This window comes from Drosophila teissieri, chromosome X (assembly GCF_016746235.2).
Source record: "Drosophila teissieri strain GT53w chromosome X, Prin_Dtei_1.1, whole genome shotgun sequence".
Lineage (NCBI taxonomy): Eukaryota > Metazoa > Arthropoda > Insecta > Diptera > Drosophilidae > Drosophila > Drosophila teissieri.
Genome location: NC_053034.1, coordinates 16,157,222 through 16,176,822, shown reverse-complemented (window position 1 = coordinate 16,176,822; position 19,601 = coordinate 16,157,222). Strand labels below are relative to the sequence as shown.

Here is a 19,601-nt window from a genome sequence, read left to right as displayed (position 1 = left end):
TTACCTGTGTTCGAAGTGCCAAAGTCCCAGAAATCGCCTTAAAAGTGATGGTATTTCGGGAGGATCATCCCTTATGTTGGGCCATTTTATGGGGGGAGTTGCAACTAAATGGTTTTAAATGACCAGTCCGCCTCCTGTGGGATACTACCTGATTAGGATTAGTGGATTGTGGTGAGGATGAGCTCGCTACCTGGCCACCTGGATGCTAATATGTGTAGATATATATAAAGGCATGCCGCAATCATGCATAATGCATCATTAGGCAGCGCGATCTGGAACAGAATGCAGTGGCTGTGTTACTTCGTCGTACTCTTCCTGGGATTGGCTCCGTTGGCGGCCTTGGCCAACGATGATGGATGCAACGAGGTTGTCTGCGGATCGGTGGTGTCCAAGTGCCTCATCACCCAGAGCTGCCAGTGCAAGTTGAATGACTGCCACTGCTGCAAGGACTGTCTGAACTGCCTGGGCGAACTGTACATCGAGTGCTGCGGCTGCCTGGACATGTGTCCCAAGCACAAGGATGCCCTGCCCTCGCTGACACCGCGATCGGAAATCGGGGACATTGAGGGTGTGCCCGAGCTGTTCGACACCCTGACCGCCGAGGATGACGAGGGATGGTCCACCATACGCTTCTCCATGCGTGCCGGCTTCAAGCAGCGCGTCCAAGGCGGCGCCGGTGGCGCTGATGCCGGAAATGGCAATGGAAATGGAAATGCTGGCTCCGCAGGTGTCACCCTATGCACGGTCATCTATGTGAACTCGTGCATCCGGGCGAACAAGTGCCGGCAGCAGTGCGAGAGCATGGGCGCCAGTAGCTATCGATGGTTCCACGACGGATGCTGCGAGTGCGTCGGCGAGAATTGCCTCAACTACGGAATCAACGAGAGTCGCTGCCGCGGCTGTCCGGAGGATCAGGACCAGTTGCTCACCGCCGACACCGTTCCGGCGGAGGCTGAACAGGATCTGGAGCGGTTCTTTGGCAACGAGGAGATCGAGGATGAGTGGGGCTACGGCGAGGAGGATGAATTTTCCTAATAAATCAGACAATTTCAAATAAATGCGGATTGATCATCATTGCAAACGATCTCTTTGTAAATAGCCTTGTAAAATACAAAATGCCTTGCTAGTTTTAGTCTAATTAAAAAAGAAATTACTCTAATAAACTTTGAAATAATAACCAGAGAATGCTATAGTCGAGTTCCCCGGCTTTTTACAATTTTAAAGGATAACATCCCCTTCATGGAAATTTCCCTCTTTTTCCTGGTCCGGCAACGCTGTTGGGGTATAAAGTGCACACAGCGTTCCCGGACTGTCAAAGCTTCGATCGAGATCACGGCATTGTTTACGTTTGTTTTGGAGTGAAAAGGCATTTTCATCCGGGCATTCCCAGACATTAACAATGAGGCTGCACCTGGCGGCCATCCTGATCCTCTGCATCGAGCACGTATCCAAGGCGGTCGCCCAGGGAATGCCGATCAGTCCGTGCCCCAAGGTGTTCCAGTACCGCTTCGACGGCAGCGAATGGTTCGGCCTGATGGCCGTGCGCAGTCCGGATGGCCACCAGCCGCTCCACATCCGAGTGACGCTCTCGATGCGGGGCAAGCCCACGACGGTAAGAGGAATAGTGCCATCCAGGTGTTAACTAATCCCATTAGTACACACAGAACTATCTGGGCGAAATCGAGCTACTTACACGCGGCAAGTTCACCCACAATGCCCCGGTTCTGTACAAGATCCGCTTTCCCAAGCATCACTTCCCGCCCAAATTGCTGCTCATGTCGGCCAACAATCATGTGATCTGCTTTGGATCCGGCGGTGCGTATCCACGGAACTCGGGAGCACGGAGCACACGATTTAACCCACGATTTGTTTGCCCGCACCACAGAGCACAGCATCTTCATGACCCAAATCCAGTTGGAGCACATCAGGAAGTTGTCCTTTATACCGGATAAGAAGAGCTCCCTGTTGCTGGATCCCGACGAGGAGGAGGAGGTGCGAAAAACGGTCGACAAGCCACCCAGTACGCCGCACATCCAGTTCAAGAAGTATGCATCCGGATTTTGGTCGGTTCAAGCACACACACGATCGTGACATTCATTCGTTACTTAATGTCCGCCTTTGTAGAAAACCCTTTGCCCAGGCGCCCAAGGAGATTTGCGGACGCATCGACAGGGATCTGGACTTTCACTTGTCCCAACGAACGGAACCACTTCATGGCGAAAACGGGGATCCAAAGAGCTCCGATGGCATCACATCGCCAGTTTTTGTCGATGACGACGAAGATGATGGCCTTGAGCATCAGTTTGTGGACGAATCGGAAGCGGAAGCAGAAGCGATAGAAAGCGATGGCGCTGATAGCCTGCCATCGATCACCAGGGGATCGTGGCCTTGGCTAGCGGCTATCTATGTGAACAACCTGACTTCCCTGGACTTTCAGTGTGGTGGATCGCTGGTCTCGGGCCGCGTGGTAATCAGCTCGGCACACTGCTTCAAGTTGTTCAACAAGCGCTACACATCCAACGAGGTGCTCGTCTTTCTGGGCCGTCACAACTTGAAGAACTGGAACGAGGAGGGATCTCTGGCGGCCCCCGTCGATGGCATTTACATTCATCCCGACTTTAACAGTCAGCTGAGCAGCTACGATGCGGATATCGCAGTGATTATACTCAAGGACGAAGTTCGGTGGGTCCAATGCTTAATGCTTTATATATCCAATCAATCTTAATACTTAACATTTATTACATTCCATGCAGATTTAACACCTTTATTCGGCCCGCTTGCCTGTGGTCTGGTTCCAGCAAAACGGAGTATATAGTGGGCGAGCGGGGCATCGTCATCGGCTGGAGCTTTGACAGATCGAACAGCACCCAAGATCAGAAGCTGTTGCCGGGGCAACCGGGCAAGAAGTCCACCGATGCCAGTGCACCGAAGGTAGTAAAGGCTCCCATTGTCGGCAATGCCGAATGCTTTCGGGCCAATGCCCACTTTCGCAGCCTGTCCTCAAACCGAACATTTTGCGCCGGCATCCAGGCGGACGAGCGAGATACGCATCAGAGTGGTGCCAGCATTTACACCGGCATATCGGGGGCCGGTCTTTTCATCCGCCGGAACAATCGCTGGATGCTGCGTGGCACAGTGTCAGCGGCCCTGCCCTCCGTTGAGTCAACGGATCCGGAATCTAGCCATAAGCTTTGCTGTAAGAACCAGTACATCATATATGCCGACGTGGCCAAGTTTCTGGACTGGATCACGGCCTTCGTAATTTAAATCACATCCGAAATGCGTATGGGAACGCATTTGTATGTAAGCGCTGTGATAGCCCCTTGGGCATGGCGATGGGCAAAGTTACTCGGAGTAATTAGCGAATATCGGTTTATTTTCTAGTTTCCGTACGGAAACTTATGCATGATTATGGCATTTCAGTTTTACTTTTATTTAAGACAGTAAGGCAATTCATATAATAAATTATGGCACGGGAAAGCCAAAAGGAAGTTTCCTATAGAATCGATACACTTTTAAATCAAATTAACATTGACATTAAAATCTTGAAATTCTCAATATTTGAATTCCTCCGACCACATAAAGGAAACATGTATACAGAGAGAATCACAGGTATGTTTGATGGTAGCAAACCTAATTGATATATAGTAACATTTGCCACACCTTTGTTATCAGTGTGCTGGCGCTCGTGAACAAAGGAAGCTGTCAATATCCGGAGTGGGCGGCCTGCCCGTCTGAGTGGCGTTCACCCACGGACACCTGGACACCCTAATTACCGGCCCAGCAGCAGACTGCACTGCGCATATGCTGGCTACTATCAAGCACGTCATCAGCCGCAATCGTCGTCATCGCCATCTGGGCTGTTATCTATCTTGCTGGGTTGTTGGGGCATCGACAGGAATCGTTGCCATCGTAGCCATCGACTATCAGTTCAGTTCCGTCCGGACCGTGGCAGCTGGTGCATCACACCCGGGGCTCTGGGCCCTTCGTCTCCGGACATCCGCCATCCGCAATCCGCAATCGATGAAGATCCGCAGACCAGTGCAACAATTTGAATTGTGAACGTGCCCGGTTGGTAGTGAATATCTTACAGAAATGGCCATATTTGGAGTTTATTTCGCGCATTGCAAAGTTCGATTCACCGATTCCCAGAATGCTGGGCGGAGTGGGAGCTCGTCGCAGAAGGGGCTCATCTCCTATGGCGCGATTGACTATTAGCAACATCAACGGCCTGGATGACAATATTGCCATCATCGGCGATGGCGTCATCCGGCGGAGCACGCACTACGGCTCGCAAGGGTCCAGCAAAAGGCGCCGGGCTCCGGAAAGTTTTGCTCTTGTCCAGACGCGACCCAATCTAGGCGACCTAATGTAAGTACCACCTCCAACACAAATATCAATCTTTTAAACATAATATTCTTCTAAAAAGACCCATCTAGCTTAAAAGATGTATTGAAAACTAGTCCGTATACTCCTTGAATATAACTTATTATAGATAGCATGGATTCTTGATAACTGAATCCATATTTTTTAACGGGGCTTATTAAAATGTACAAAGGGTTAAAATTGTTGAAGCCCAAAAGTTGGCTTTTAGTTGGGATAAGGTTTAAAATAAGTAGTATACTTTTATTAATGAGGTCAAACATGAGAGCCGCTTTGAGCCTTTGAAATTTGGTTATAGCCGCGTTTTCAAATAACCGATATCTCGACATTGCGGGGGTTTTCCTTCTTAGGGGTTGAAAACATTCAGAGCTTAAAGCTTTATCAAGAATTTTAAACAGTAGTAAAGCAGCATCCTTGAAAAGTAAAAAAGCATCCTGGGATGGCCAAGTAGGTTAAACTTCGTTCTTCTTCTTTTCAATTTAGGAAGTACGATTTAAGCCAGGCTTTTGAAACCCCGATTTCTCGAAAGTTCGATAGTTCTGTTTTAAGGGAGTGAAACGCAAGCGGAGCTTAAAGCTCAATAAACGAATGTAGTGGTATCAAGAAGAGCTGCTTTCCTTGGAGGACACGCATGCGCCTTCCCTTGCACTTTTGCTGGCCAGTGTGTCCACCCCTGCGATTGAGCTTGAACCGGAGCTTGGAACGGAGCTTTCGGGCGGACGCAGAGCGCAGGGCTGGTGGATTTTTTCCCCATATTTTTGCCCTTTGTGCGTGTGTGTGGGCCCTGGCGATGTGGTAGTATGTGATACAAAGTCGCCGAGTTGAAGTCTTGCGTTTTGTTGAGTTTTTCGTCCAACTGGTGAGACAAAGTCGGTGGTGTCAGCTCCCGTAGAAGCGGTTTTTGTTTTTTATTTTTAATTCGTGCTCACCCATTTAATCAGCAAATATGCGACAATCAAAATGTGGCTGAATATGAATGCATGGTGTTGAGAAATCAAGTGCAAATCACTCGCAATGCGGGCTCAAAAGTGCTGTGAAAATTTCACATTTCGAATGTTGTGTGCGCTGGCATCCGAATTCGGGTCGAGTGGTGAAAATAACACTACAAACATCCAAACCAAGAACAAGAATTGTAGTCGGAAAAACGTGAAAAGCGTGAAAAGCGTGAAAATCGTGAAAAACCCAATGACAAAACGTCGAATTGGCGACAATGGCGGCGAGGACAGCACAAATAGCAAAGAAAAGAAAAGAAAATAAATCGGGAAACCAAGTGAAAAGCATTATTCGGGCTTACTGAAGCCAATAAACGACCTCTGATTGTGCTTCTCTGATTCTCCAGGCACCCAGATCTAATTTTTATTTTTAGCCACATACATATACGTATATATGTATATGTACATACGTTTCCAATCCCAATTACCGTAGCCATCCTTAAAAACCAGTTGTAAAAGTTAAAGTTAACAAGCCCCACGAACGCACCACACACCAACACCAACACACAGGCACAAATATCCATATCCATATACACATACATATATGCACATATACATATGCATATATTTAGCTATATATATAGTTGTTGGGATTGGGTCAGCGGGTCGGTAGCACAACGGGCGGAATGTTGCGTCGGTGGTGCTATATATTGCGGTGAATGGAAGTGGAAGTGGATGTGGCAAGTAGCAAGTGGCGAGTGGAAAAGGAAAGGCGAAAGGAAAAGCTAAAGCCAAAGCTAAAGCTGAAGCTGAAGCCGAAGGAAAAGGAGATATGGAGTTTTCGGGTGTTCTAGCCTATCGGTATATCGTTTATTTTTGTGACGTGTACACGCACTTTCGAGGTGAATGAATTGAGGCGATGTAGCAGGAAGCACCCCCCAAATGAATATTTAAATTAACTATATTCCCCCAGCCCACACAAATATTTACTAGTCGTAAATTCCCCAACCCATACACATGCATATATACATATATATTTTTTCCATACCGGAAACGAATTCTAATGATGTTCTTCTCTCTTCACGGAAGTGAAAAATTTGTTTGTCTCTGTTCTTTGAACAATGCCCATATAAATAAGTAGAATTGAATGCGAGCATATGAGCAAATATTGTGGTAGCTGTGTGCTCTGTAACTAAAGAATAACGATATATCAAATGTCAGTTAGTTGGTCCTTAAAGCCCCATTAAAAGTGTAACATTTCCAGGAAAAATAACAAAAAGCGTTAGTTAAGGGGGGCGGCGATAGCAAATGTGTGTCATTGTTGCTGTTTATTTTTGGCAATTACAGGTTCGTTGGTCTCACTGTGGCCCGATTGTAGTCAGACACACAGATATATATATATATATAGCTTCTGCCCATTCCAAAACCCAAACTCGTTCCGAAAAACATCGTCAACATACAAAAAACTGCAGACAACTGTGCCTGGTGACGTCACTAGGGAAAAAAGAGCTGGATTTATACTGTAAATGTTTCCTGTTAACAAAAACGATTGCCTTTTTAGAAAAGCCATTGCTTTGCGCAATTGAAAATGCCCCATTGCAAATAGGCCAATAGTTAATTTAAATGCAAATGCAACCAGACTTACTGGGCCCTTAAAAGTAGGCAAGCGATTTGTGGCTGCGATGTTATCGTTATCGGTGTGACCCAGTGATTGTTGAAACCAAAAGAGCGTGAGAGAGAGCGAAGGAGAGAGAGAGAGAGCTTCTGCCGGCTTGTGTGTGTGTGTGAGTGGATGGAATGGCGAGAATTGAAATTTGCAAATGCCAATTCTTGTTATCAGCTAACTAAATCAAAACATTTGATTTATCCACACATAGCGGTAAAGCTAAAACCTTGTTAATTGCACCGCCGCCTGGTTGGCTGATTTGTTAATTCAAGATTAGTCCGAAAAAGGTAAACAAGTTTTCAAAATCCTTCCAGTCGGAATTCGGAATTCGAAATCTCACCGTTTCGCAACTCACCACGACCCATGTATATGTGTGTGAGTGTATTGAGCTTTTTTTTTGGTGGCCCATACACATGCGTTTGTATGTGTGCCAGTCTCTCGTCTCTCAGCCTCTGACTTTTTCATCCCCTAACGTTTTTCATTCATGGCGTGTTCCAGTAATGGAATTTTATACCAATAACCGAAATAACCACATCTATCTGTACACCGTGTCCATAGCCATAGCCAGTCTTAAATGTTCCGGATCTGCTTCCTTATAGATACACCCCACATATTAGGTACACAAATAACACCAGCCATGCACTTCGTATGCACCTAAGTAACCACATTCCCATACCCATACCCATACCATTGCCATTCCCATCCAATCATATGTATGTATATGTTCGTGCGCGAGTGTATGAGCATGTTTTCAATAGGTCATGAACTGAATTGACCCGAGCGCATCATAATTATCGGTTGGCAAAATAAGTAGCACAACAGCGAGACACTCAAAACCACCGCAAGCAATAAAACAGATTCCGAAATCTGACCAGTTTCATTTACAATCAAAAACCGAATCGAGTGTGTGTGTGTGAATTGCGTCTAATTTGTAATTTGTAATTTCCATATTCAGTTCAAGTGCAATAATAACACAGTGGTAATGCGGAATAGCTAATGAATAATAGAAAGACTACGATTTAAAGAGCGATAAATACGGCAAAGGGATACGTGCACCACCAACGGCCAAGCAGAAGTCAACGATCGAGGGATTCAGGACGAGGACGCGAGTTACGGAAGCTAAGGAAGTTAAGGACTCGCACCCGGAATCCTTCAGCCTCCAGACTCCAGCCTCCATTCCAAACATCCTCAACAACCTCCACATCCTCCAGTAATCACCAGCAACAGTCAATCGGACTAGCGAGCTAAATGTCCAGTTGCCGCTATCGTTCCATACGGACGGCGTGTCACTCCCGACAAATGCGTATTGTGGTTGACCTTGTTTAATATAATTATGGCCGAGCGGTCGTTACAAAAGTATCAGAAATTGGATACAGTGACGGTACGTGCCACCACCTCCATCTAATTAAAAATATTATGCATTCAGAAGTCCCATAGCTTGCTGTCCTGATTCAGGACAGGTTTCTTAGGTCTCTGTAGGCTTCTTCGACATTCAAGCTATACAAATGAATTGCAAAACGTTTATATGTTCGTTGTTTATTTTGTTATAGTTGTGATATTTATGAAATCCGTCCATCCCATGGTATTAATAGTAAATACAGCTCCAGAATTTATCCTTGCGTTGTTTGTTAGGCACAATATAATAAATATAATAAAACAGACATATCTAAACAAAAACATTAAAGACCGAAATTACCACCCACGTGGCGTATGAGTAATACTTCTATAAAATATTTTATATTTCAGAAAGCCTTAACTATATTATTTAAACTGTTGCTTATTTAAAACAAGAATTGATTTTATAAAATAGGAAACATTTTTAAATTGATATTTAGAAGCCTAGGTGTGATTTAAAACACCTTGGTTCATATACTATATGTCGTTGTTAGGCGAATAATAGGGAGGGATAGCCCAAATCGACTTGCGTAGGCAGTACATCAATATTTCACACTCTATCTCCCATTCTCCCATACAGGTTGGAAGCGGCTCAGGAAGTAGTGCAAGCAGAGCATCAACAGGACTCCTTAGGCGGGGGGCACTTGGGTCGAAAGGGAGCCCATCGCTTAGCTGATAGAATGGGTGGCCCGAAAAAAGAGGAAAACCCACCAGGTGGTGGTCCGACGTCATTGTTTATTCTAACCGAGGATAACCCAATTAGAAAGTACACACGATTCATCATAGAATGGCCGCCCTTTGAATACGCTGTGTTATTGACAATCATAGCCAACTGTGTTGTGTTGGCACTAGAGGAGCACTTGCCGGGGGGCGACAAGACAGTATTGGCTCAAAAATTGGTAAGATGGATTGCTTGGTATGCTGAATGCTCAACGGATTCACTTAATATACGTGTTTTGGCCATTGCTATTAGGAAAAAACGGAGGCCTATTTTTTATGCATTTTCTGTGTAGAAGCGTCGCTCAAGATCCTCGCCTTAGGGCTTGTTCTGCATAAACACTCCTATCTCAGGAATATTTGGAACATCATGGATTTTTTCGTTGTAGTTACGGGGTAAATAATGAACCAAACTATATATATTCCATGCACATGCACCAGTTTTCATTTCAAATAATATCGATTTCAAAACTCCACGCCGTGCAAGCATTTGTTCAATCCTTTTGTTCAATCCAAACTAATTTCACCTATGTATATGTCATGATTCTTAATGAATCCGAAGAAAAAGTAATCCATTAGATCTTCTGAAAAGCGCAGTAACTTTTTCTCGATTCATTATAGATCTGAACTAAGAACTAGACATGCCACTTTAGTTGTAAGTTGTAATTTTAAATTGTACACTCCATAAACTCTATATTACGATAAGTATTTAGTTATTAAGTGTCCAATATTTTTTTAGTGTTGCGGTAAGACCACTTCCTAAACTTCCTAACTAAAGTATATAGATATAAGCGATAAAGTAAGCGATTGTATTAACAACTTCTCCCGTATATTCAAATGCGTGTAACGAACTCGAAATGGCGAATAACAATGCCAATTGCAGAGCCATGACGATATTTGCTGAGGCCAATATAGATGTTGACCTGCGTATGTTGCGATCTTTTCGTGTTTTACGCCCACTGAAGCTCGTATCCCGAATTCCAAGTAAGACATCAGCCAACAAAAGCCAAACAAACCATTAGTTGCTACAAAACCAAAACCTAGGCCAGATACTACATCGTTTTCTTCAGTAAACATATATATATTAACCAAACAAATTACACTCGAAAAAGCTAGTTAACTTACATGGATCCTCATCTTGAATTTAATTGGAATAGGAGTAGCGAAAACGGCATTACCAGAAACCGAATTAGATGCTAAAATAGTGTTATTACATATTTAATAGTTATATATTAAGTAGCTTTAAAATAATTACTGTTTCGATCAAGCTTTTGATGTTCTATGATCCTCAAAACAAAACTGATGCAGATGTTTTCAAACAAAATAAATTATAAGAAGGCAAACGGTAGCATTATTCAATTATAGATGGCATCAGTAGGATGCAATGTGTTATCTTGTAGGTTTATATAATAAATCAATTCGTGTACAGTGTCAGCCACGAATTTAAGTGCTTAAAACGCCCATTCAACTTTGAAAAACATATACTTCGTGGCTGACACTCTGTAGTTTTTTATGGATATATAAATATATATAGCTGTATATTCTTTATGTTTTGTAGTGTTTTCGACTAGCCAAGAATATTATATTAGCTTTCTAACAATTAGATACATATAAGTGAGTTAAAGGCTCTTTATAACTATGTGTGATTCCATGACTATAATCTTTATATATGTATTAGACCTTAAGTCGGAAACGTAATTCAAGTTACCTGTCAATCGGATTTAAAATAGATCGCAACTTGCAAGTCACCTATAAACCCCCTTTTAAAGGTGGTATAATAATAGCGAATATTATTGATTTTCGATAATAGCTGACACATAAATGATAAGCTTACATCTATATAGAAAACTATAGAAACCATAGAGCGACTGAGCAAAATCAGTTTTAGTCAATTGTAGATGTGTTCAACTTATTATTTGATTTTATACATCACAAGTTTGTATTTCTTAAAGGGAATATTCACTTAAATTTTCTAGAATTTTGAAATAAGCAGTGTGTATGTAATAAGCATTAGATTGACTTTATACTTTAAATGATAGCTATAACTCATATTCTACTCCATAGCTGACCAAAACCATAGTTTACATTTGCTCTCCAAACATATTTATGTGAATGCCAGAAAATATTGAACAATATTGTTTGGAAAGGAGAGCAAAGATAAACTATTCTGCGTTTTCGCTTGGGTTACCCATTGTGTGTGCGAAAATATGAACTAACCGCGCGTTAAACGTTACTCTGGATTACTTAAGTTATTTAAATTTGTAAATTTCAACTTCTTGGTTGCTTCTTGCTTTCGATTCAAGTTTCGATTTAAGCTGCACAATACATATGAACTTTTGTTTTTCACACGTACTCGTATGATTTCGATATTCCAATTATTCCAATTATGATTATCTGATCTCGATGATATTTTCGATCTGTATCCATTGTGTATCGCTAATCAATATATAACTTCATTTCGATCGCTTAACGTCTGCAAACAGATTCATGACACAGTACCCACAAATAGGGCCCGAGGTAGACCTAAGAACACTTAGAGCCATTCGTGTGCTACGGCCCTTAAAATTAGTGTCTGGAATTCCTAGTGAGTAGTTCCTCTGTTTAATTCTACATGTCGTTGTTGTCTTTCTGTTCTCATTCTTGATTTTGAAACCAATCCTCGCTGCAGACTCTTAAGTGTGCGTAAATGAGACTGTTTTTGATTCTGATTTCTGATTTCTAGTACGAGTGAGTGGGAATTGAGTGTGAGAAGAGCCTGCATCTTTGCCACCACTTAGTTTTCGATTTTCGTTTGAAACGTACTCTTTTTGACTAGAATGGTTGTTTTGTGGCACATGGTTGTCGCGGAGCTTTCCAGCTGGACGAGCTGCGGCAGCCATGTCCTAAATGTGAACCCATACCCAGCATACACATCTTTCTAATCCAACGTCCGTCTTCTCCAACCAACTCCACCAATCAACTGCATCGCTTCTGGATCGGATGAACGGCAACGGCAACGTCAACAGGTTTACAAGTAGTTTTAAAATCTATAATCAAGGCGATGGCACCTTTACTGCAAATCGGTCTCTTGGTGTTGTTTGCAATCGTAATTTTTGCAATCATTGGACTCGAGTTTTATTCGGGCGCACTGCATAAGACTTGTTATAGCTTAGAAGATCCAAGTAATATCCCATCGAATGCTAGAATCAAGCGAACGCAGCTAATCGATTTCCCGTTTTCCTGAGCAGACAAACTAGTGAAGGAGGGCGAATCAGAGACGCCTTGCAACACGGACAACATCCTGGAAAAGGCCGCCGGCTCCTTCGTATGCAACAACACCACGAGCATGTGTCTGGAGAAGTGGGAGGGACCAAATTCAGGTATCACGAGTTTCGATAACATCGGATTTGCCATGTTGACCGTATTCCAATGTATCACGATGGAGGGCTGGACGGCAATACTGTATTGGGTAAGTCGCCACTTTCATCTACTGATCTTTATTTGCTATATCCTAACCGATACTACTACTTCTACTTCTATGCAGACCAACGACGCATTAGGTTCAGGATGGAATTGGATATATTTCGTGCCTCTTATAGTTATAGGCTCATTTTTTATGCTCAACCTAGTTCTTGGTGTCCTTAGTGGGTAAGTTGATCGCGAATTGCTTTATGCTAACGATGAAGCCACTTCTACACCAGTTCACATTACGTTCTATTTATGATTTCGATTCGATTTTGGTTGAGAAAAATATGAAAAAAAATAAATGGATAAATGGGATCTGAAAATACTGCATACATATGTTTAGATCATTTCGATATGGAATGTCGTCGCGTTTAAATACTTTTGTAAAGTTTAAATGTAAAGAGCGTGTCGATTATACATATGTATATATCGGTTTTACGTAGAGCTACGTGCATGCGCATACAGGGTGCAAGAAAAACAAAGTAACAAAACGTCAATTTGGCTGTAAATTATTAAAAATTGAGATTGATGGAAATATATGTATGTACGTGTTCGATATACTGTCATTTTGATTTGCATTCAACTTCTACGTTTGATTATATATATACTTTTGATTTTTCCGAAATTGTGTTCAATGCATTTAACTATCGTATTCCCGAATTCAGAGAGTTTTCGAACGAACGAAATCGTGTCGAACGTCGCATGGAGTTTCAAAAATGCCGCTTTCGGGCCATGTTTCAGACAGCAATGGTCTCGTACCTTGACTGGATCACACAAGCAGGTTTATACAACTAGATCTATATCTAAGTGCAACCAAGTAAACTGCCATAATCAACCCGAACGTCATACAAACACAACCTGCAATTATAACTAATTATAACTATTATCGGCCAAATACAGAACAAATATGTCTACTCGTATGCTAATGCTATCGAATCCGAGTTATCCGAGTTCATTGCGTTAAACACCCAACTAATTACAAAACTAATTAAACCAAAAAGCAAACTCCGACCTATACTACTTCCTTAACCAGTTTATAAAGAACGTGTTTGATTTACTGCTAGTTATGTATTCTTAAATAGATCGCAAGCAATTCCCCGGCTGCAAAGAGTTCTGGTACCCAAAACTTACTTACCTACAATCAATACCATACAATACAATACAACTACTATGTACTTCCAATGAACCGAATTATTCAACTATTAACTGCGAGATGCCGTTCACCCCACTATAGTTTCTACCAACCAACCAATAATCTTATCCATATACTCTCCAGTGCGTAATGCGTATTATACTCTCTGCATTTTGCCACACACTTAGCCCGATTCTTACTACCATAGCGATAAAGTTGAGTTCCCCCAGCCCAGCCCAAACCAAACCAAATAAACCAAACTAACCAAATGCATAGCTATTTCAACTGCAGTTAGCCATCTTAACCTCCAGTTACTCCATACATACAATCCCCGCCAGCGGACTCGTGAATTGTTGTTGAGTCTCGGCCCGTTCCCCTTCTCGTTTTCGTTCTCGATATCTCGGCTATATAGTACACTCCCCAACTACACTATATACACTGATAGAGCAGTGCACCCACCTTTCAATACTCAATGTTCTGTCCCTGGTTTATAACTAAACTATCGCCATCAAAATGTATCATCGCTCCAGACTCAGAGACTCCCAGACTCCCAGACTCCTCCAGACTCGTAGACTCCTAGACTCCCAGCGAACTAGGGACAATTTAGAGTTATTGAAATTAGAGTGAAATCCCTATGATGCAATGATGCAACGATGCAATGGCATCATCAGCCCTGCGTTCATGCGTTCTCTATATTTATTTGTCGCCACCGAATACGAATAAATCATTTCATATATGCTTGTGTGCACACATATAATCTAACACATTTTCCCTTCTTTTCCACATATATTTTCCCTTGACTTTTGACCTCATTGAAGGGTCCCGTCGGGGAGGCGCAATAAATATATATATGTGTTAAATTGCATTTCTGTTACTTTACTTTATTTCCATTTCCACTCAATAATTTCAACTTTCTGTTAATGCCCGTTTGTTGTTTTCCGACAAAAAAGAAAAAACAAAACAAAAAAGCACTGGCATATTTTCATTTACGAATCCTTGAGTTTTTCTCTCTCTGTTGATTACACTCGTACAAAAACAAAAACAATGACGAAAGTATGGTGTGAACTTTGATATTGCAATACCAAAGCATACATGATCGTTTTAGCAATCAATCAATCCTGTTTTTTGGTTTATCACGTTCTATTTAATTATTTTTTGTAGTGAATTCGCAAAAGAACGAGAAAAAGTAGAAAATAGACAAGAGTTTCTTAAACTTAGAAGGCAGCAGCAACTAGAAAGAGAGTTGAACGGCTATGTTGAATGGATTTGTAAAGCTGGTATAGTATTTACCCCTATTTCTTGTTTGTAAATCTATATATACACACACACACCATATGACTAAAATCGTACAACAAACAATGCTCACACACAAATATACCAACATAAAAATTTAAACACCACTCGCCCCATGTTCATCCACATCCATATGTACATATATATTATAAAAACGAAGTATATGCCAACATTCAAATGAGCTCCTTTTCCATGGCTAAACTCAATGGAAATAGGAAAACTATAGTAGATTACCAAAAGCTGGTCGATAATCATTATTGAATCCTATTTCCCAACTGCAACAGGGATACACATAAAATATTTGATGTTTCCAACAAAAAGTGGCCAACATGTGATTCTTCTTCAATTTCATTGCTTCACTGAAAGATACATAAACTGGATATCGTTTATATCATTTTCATATAAACCAACGATATATTCATACATACTTAAGATGATATCAAAATAAAATATACGTTGTATTGAGATGTTTCTTAATAGCCAGCACCTTTGGCACATTCTTAGCATCCCTCTCCTCATAGAGTTGAAACCCTCGAACCTATCTATACATTGCCAAATTTGAAAGTGAATAAATTCCTCAATATACTCCGAATTAAAATAGTTTTCGTGGAAATATGGACACATACCCCTCATGCCGCCCCAATATATAAACATGTACCCACATCTTGACCATTTTGACTATAATGTACATATATCCCTTCTGCTTATGTGTTGATCAAATCGATTTCCCTGCTGTGACCCGTCACCAATCACTGCATTTTGGTGCTATTTCAGAGGAGGTAATCCTGGCCGAGGAGCGAACAACCGAGGAGGAGAAAATGCACATAATGGAGGGTGAGTTCTATCAAATTTTAATTATATATTATGATAACCAAATGCTGCCCTTTAGCTCGAAGACGGAACGCGGCCAAGCGGAAAAAGCTGAAAAGCTTGGGAAAATCCAAGTCCACAGATACAGAGGAAGAGGAAGCGGAGGAAGATTACGGAGACGATGGTAAGAAAGATATTTTAAATGAATATTTTCGATGAGCTCAGGTCTATATAATTGACAAACATAACAAACAACATAAAAACATAAAAGACAATCCAAGAAATGAAATGGGATAAAGCAAATAAACAAATAAATGAAACCAAAACAATTGGCTGCAAACTTAATTGAACTTTTTAGTTTTTAGTTTTCCTATTGCATTGCATTTTAAGGACTTCAATATGCAATTAATACATTTTTTATTTCTATGTTTGAACTTACTACAACAAACGAAATTGTAATTCTTACCTTGAACATTATCCAAATGTGTAAGTAAATTATTATTCTTTTTTTCACCAAGTGAAAAATCCGCACAAGCGTCAGATAGTTAAAATCCCATTTAATGTGCTAACAAATTAACTAGAACCAAACTAATTCATTGTTCTCATCGTACGGCAACTCTATAAGAATACTATATACGTAACCTGCTCACTTGTGTAAATATGAGAAAGTAGTTGGTATTATATGTATCTGGGGTATACACTCTCCATAAATACTAGTAAACTAAAACCTACTAATTAATATAATTAACTCATAACGAACATTAACTATCGCCCGCTTTCGCGAACTAAAGAGCATACTTTCCCAAGTTCTGGTAGTGAGGGTAGAAAGTCAACTGAGGGACCTTTGTTAGTGAAAATGAGCACCTTACATAGAAGACATAGACTTTTAGACAACAATCGTAAGGACAAAGTGACTTGTGACTTCTGTATAGAGATAGTGCCCACCCAAAACTATACAATTCGCACTTGTACAACGTCGTCTGTATAACAAATAGTCAATCATACTCGTTATCGTTACGATCAACAACAACATACATACATACATCTTTCGCATTATATTTGAGTACATTTTAATTGTTGCCAACAGTGCGTTGTGCGTTTCAAAACACAGAGTAGTATGAAAGCTCTCTACAGTGTTTTGAAGTGCACTGCACACGTATTTAAACAAAGGTCACACTTGCCTGATTGTAATCATAGGTGGAGATACAACCATACATTTAGAGGGCTTCTCAACTGATTGGCTGTCGATCTCTGTTCTCTGTAGGTTACCTCAAAACGCGCTCGAAACCCCAAGGAAGTTGCACTGGATTCTGGCGGGCGGAGAAGAGGTTTCGCTTCTGGATCCGGCACACGGTGAAGACGCAGTGGTTCTACTGGTTCGTCATCGTCCTCGTCTTTCTGAACACGGTCTGCGTTGCCGTCGAGCATTACGGCCAGCCCTCGTTCCTCACGGAGTTTCTGTGTACGTATCACGATGGATAATCGATAATCCATGGGATAATGTTTGTGATCTGTTTGCAGACTATGCTGAATTCATCTTCCTGGGACTGTTCATGTCGGAGATGTTCATCAAGATGTACGCGCTGGGGCCCCGCATCTACTTTGAGTCGTCGTTCAACCGATTTGATTGCGTTGTCATTAGTGGTTCGATATTCGAAGTGATCTGGTCCGAGGTGAAAGGCGGTTCGTTCGGTCTGTCTGTGCTGCGTGCCCTGCGATTGCTGCGCATCTTCAAAGTCACCAAGTACTGGTCGTCGCTGCGCAATCTAGTCATCTCTCTGTTGAACTCGATGAGATCGATCATCTCGTTGTTGTTCCTGCTCTTCTTGTTCATCCTCATATTCGCCTTACTGGGCATGCAGTTGTTTGGCGGCCAGTTCAATCTGCCCGGAGGCACGCCCGAAACGAATTTTAACACTTTCCCGATAGCACTGTTGACTGTATTCCAAATCCTCACTGGCGAGGATTGGAACGAGGTCATGTACCAGGGCATCATTTCTCAGGGTGGTGCGCAGAAAGGAATGATTTACTCTATGTAAGTTTACGTTTTGTATTACGTGTACCCTTCATTCTATCATGTGCATTGTATGTATGCCAGTCGAAAACTCAGACAAACAAGTACAAATACCAGTACCAGTACAAGTACCAGTAAATGTAAATGTAAAGGTAAATGTAGTTGACGCACTATGGAAAACCTGTTGATCTCGATCAAAAACGTTAGGATTATGATTCTATTTGCCGCCCCTCTATCCCTAAAAATCGAAAATCTATCACAAATCGAGATGATAGCGCTAGATAATGATAATGAAACTTCCAACCAAGCGAGCATACTCGCAATTCATTGAACGTCGAACCATTAATGTGTGCAATCGACCTCAGAGTTACAAGCTTGAAGAATTTTACTCACCAAAATTCTGCAAGCGCAAGTTAACAAAAATACAAAAAAAGAAAAAACCAAACCGCCAATCAAGCCACCCACTAACTATATCATTCATCGTGAATACCCATTAATCCGTAAGTGTAGAGAACCTTTGGTCTTTGACAACGAATCTGTACAGTCCATTAAACGCTATACCTTTGTCTATTCTCAATCTCATCTCTATTTACAGGAATGCAACAGAAAAAAGAATGAGTTTCTCAAAACCAAACAAAACCAAACCAAACCAAACGTAGTTGCCTCAGTTTTCAAACAGCCCCCACAAATGCCGTACAATTAATTCCCGATTACGTTTTTTTAAGAATTTCCCAGCACACGTTGACTTGAAGTATCTTTTGAGTTTCATATCATCGAGGAGGTTCCTCTCCTGAGCTAATGCCCCAAAAATAGATTGATACAATTGAGTGTGTTCAACTCTGATTGTTTTTTGTGTGTTCTTGATGCTCTTTCGACAGATACTTTATCGTTTTGGTACTCTTCGGAAATTACACGCTATTGAATGTGTTCTTGGCTATCGCCGTTGATAATTTGGCGAATGCCCAAGAACTTACAGCAGCCGAAGAGGAACAAGTCGAAGAGGATAAAGAGAAACAACTGCAGGAGCTCGAGAAGGAGATGGAGGCCCTCCAGGCGGATGGAGTTCATGTGGAGAATGGCGACGGTGCTGTCGCCCCCAGCAAGTCCAAGGGCAAGAAGAAGGAGGAGGAAAAGAAGGAGGAGGAGGAGGTGACCGAGGGTCCCAAGCCGATGCTGCCCTACTCGTCGATGTTTATACTATCACCAACTAATCCGTAAATATTCCATCACTCAATCAATCAATCTCCATTGCTCATGGTCGGGGTCATGGGTTATGGGTCATGGGTAATGGGTCATGGGTCATGGGTCATGGGTCATTCAATCGTAGTGCTCAGATCAGATAGGGTTCCATCCTAGAGTTAAGTTAATCGAGTCTCTTCCAGGATCCAATCCCGTTTGCTAGGGAGAAAACATGACTACTGGAACACTCTCTGTTTGTAATGATGATCCAGTTTTCAAGGTTATCAAAAGCTTTTACGGGTTCCATAGAAGTATTCCCTATCCATATTGTACAGTATCCTATTCTAGTTACTACGTATACTTGTATCATCCATAGCCAATGACATATTCTAATATCTGATAAACTACTATAACCGTAGTACAACTTAATCAATTACTGATGCAATATACTCTTTTCTTTTTACCTTTTTTCCTGTTTTCCTGTTTTGGATTACAATCTTATGTTGCACACAAACAAACAAACAAATTAATGAATTGACATGTGTTTGTAAATATATTCAACCACAATATCCGACTACAATTATCGCCATCATCAACCATCAACCACCACCACAAAATCATCTCGAAAAACCGCAA

At 41.7% G+C, this 19,601-nt stretch overlaps 3 protein-coding genes across 5 annotated transcripts in view; all 3 read left to right on the top strand.

Moving 5' to 3' along the window:
• The first annotated feature begins 239 nt into the window (after window positions 1–239).
• Window positions 240–1,035, top strand: LOC122624788 (protein twisted gastrulation). The gene has a single exon (XM_043804487.1). It carries the CDS (start codon window positions 244–246, stop codon window positions 1,033–1,035), a length of 792 nt encoding a protein of 263 aa, XP_043660422.1. The 5' UTR covers window positions 240–243.
• Window positions 1,036–1,339: 304 nt separating this feature from the next.
• Window positions 1,340–3,470, top strand: LOC122624277 (serine protease gd). 3 transcript variants are annotated; one of them, XM_043803771.1, is made up of 5 exons: window positions 1,340–1,612; window positions 1,665–1,815; window positions 1,886–2,045; window positions 2,125–2,682; window positions 2,754–3,470. In XM_043803771.1, the coding sequence occupies exons 1-5, from the start codon at window positions 1,400–1,402 to the stop codon at window positions 3,265–3,267; spliced, it is 1,596 nt and encodes a 531-aa protein (XP_043659706.1). In that variant the 5' UTR covers window positions 1,340–1,399; the 3' UTR covers window positions 3,268–3,470. The 3 variants fall into 3 exon arrangements, with proteins under 3 accessions (XP_043659706.1, XP_043659705.1, XP_043659707.1); XM_043803770.1 differs by having other exon boundaries at window positions 1,656–1,815; XM_043803772.1 differs by lacking the exon at window positions 2,754–3,470 and having other exon boundaries at window positions 1,886–2,063; window positions 2,125–2,253.
• Window positions 3,471–3,539: 69 nt separating this feature from the next.
• LOC122624752 (voltage-dependent calcium channel type A subunit alpha-1) overlaps window positions 3,540–19,601 on the top strand; it is a 52,459-nt gene continuing 36,397 nt past the window's right edge. The window contains exons 1-14 of the mRNA XM_043804438.1: window positions 3,540–3,612; window positions 3,676–4,371; window positions 8,957–9,275; window positions 9,350–9,489; window positions 11,577–11,677; window positions 12,099–12,254; window positions 12,321–12,541; window positions 12,617–12,720; window positions 13,203–13,318; window positions 15,737–15,796; window positions 15,852–15,956; window positions 17,037–17,234; window positions 17,294–17,807; window positions 18,665–19,000. Of these exons, the coding sequence (XP_043660373.1) occupies window positions 4,154–4,371; window positions 8,957–9,275; window positions 9,350–9,489; window positions 11,577–11,677; window positions 12,099–12,254; window positions 12,321–12,541; window positions 12,617–12,720; window positions 13,203–13,318; window positions 15,737–15,796; window positions 15,852–15,956; window positions 17,037–17,234; window positions 17,294–17,807; window positions 18,665–19,000 (2,588 nt within the window). The 5' untranslated portion in view covers window positions 3,540–3,612; window positions 3,676–4,153. The remainder of the gene's footprint in view (window positions 3,613–3,675; window positions 4,372–8,956; window positions 9,276–9,349; window positions 9,490–11,576; window positions 11,678–12,098; window positions 12,255–12,320; window positions 12,542–12,616; window positions 12,721–13,202; window positions 13,319–15,736; window positions 15,797–15,851; window positions 15,957–17,036; window positions 17,235–17,293; window positions 17,808–18,664; window positions 19,001–19,601) is intronic.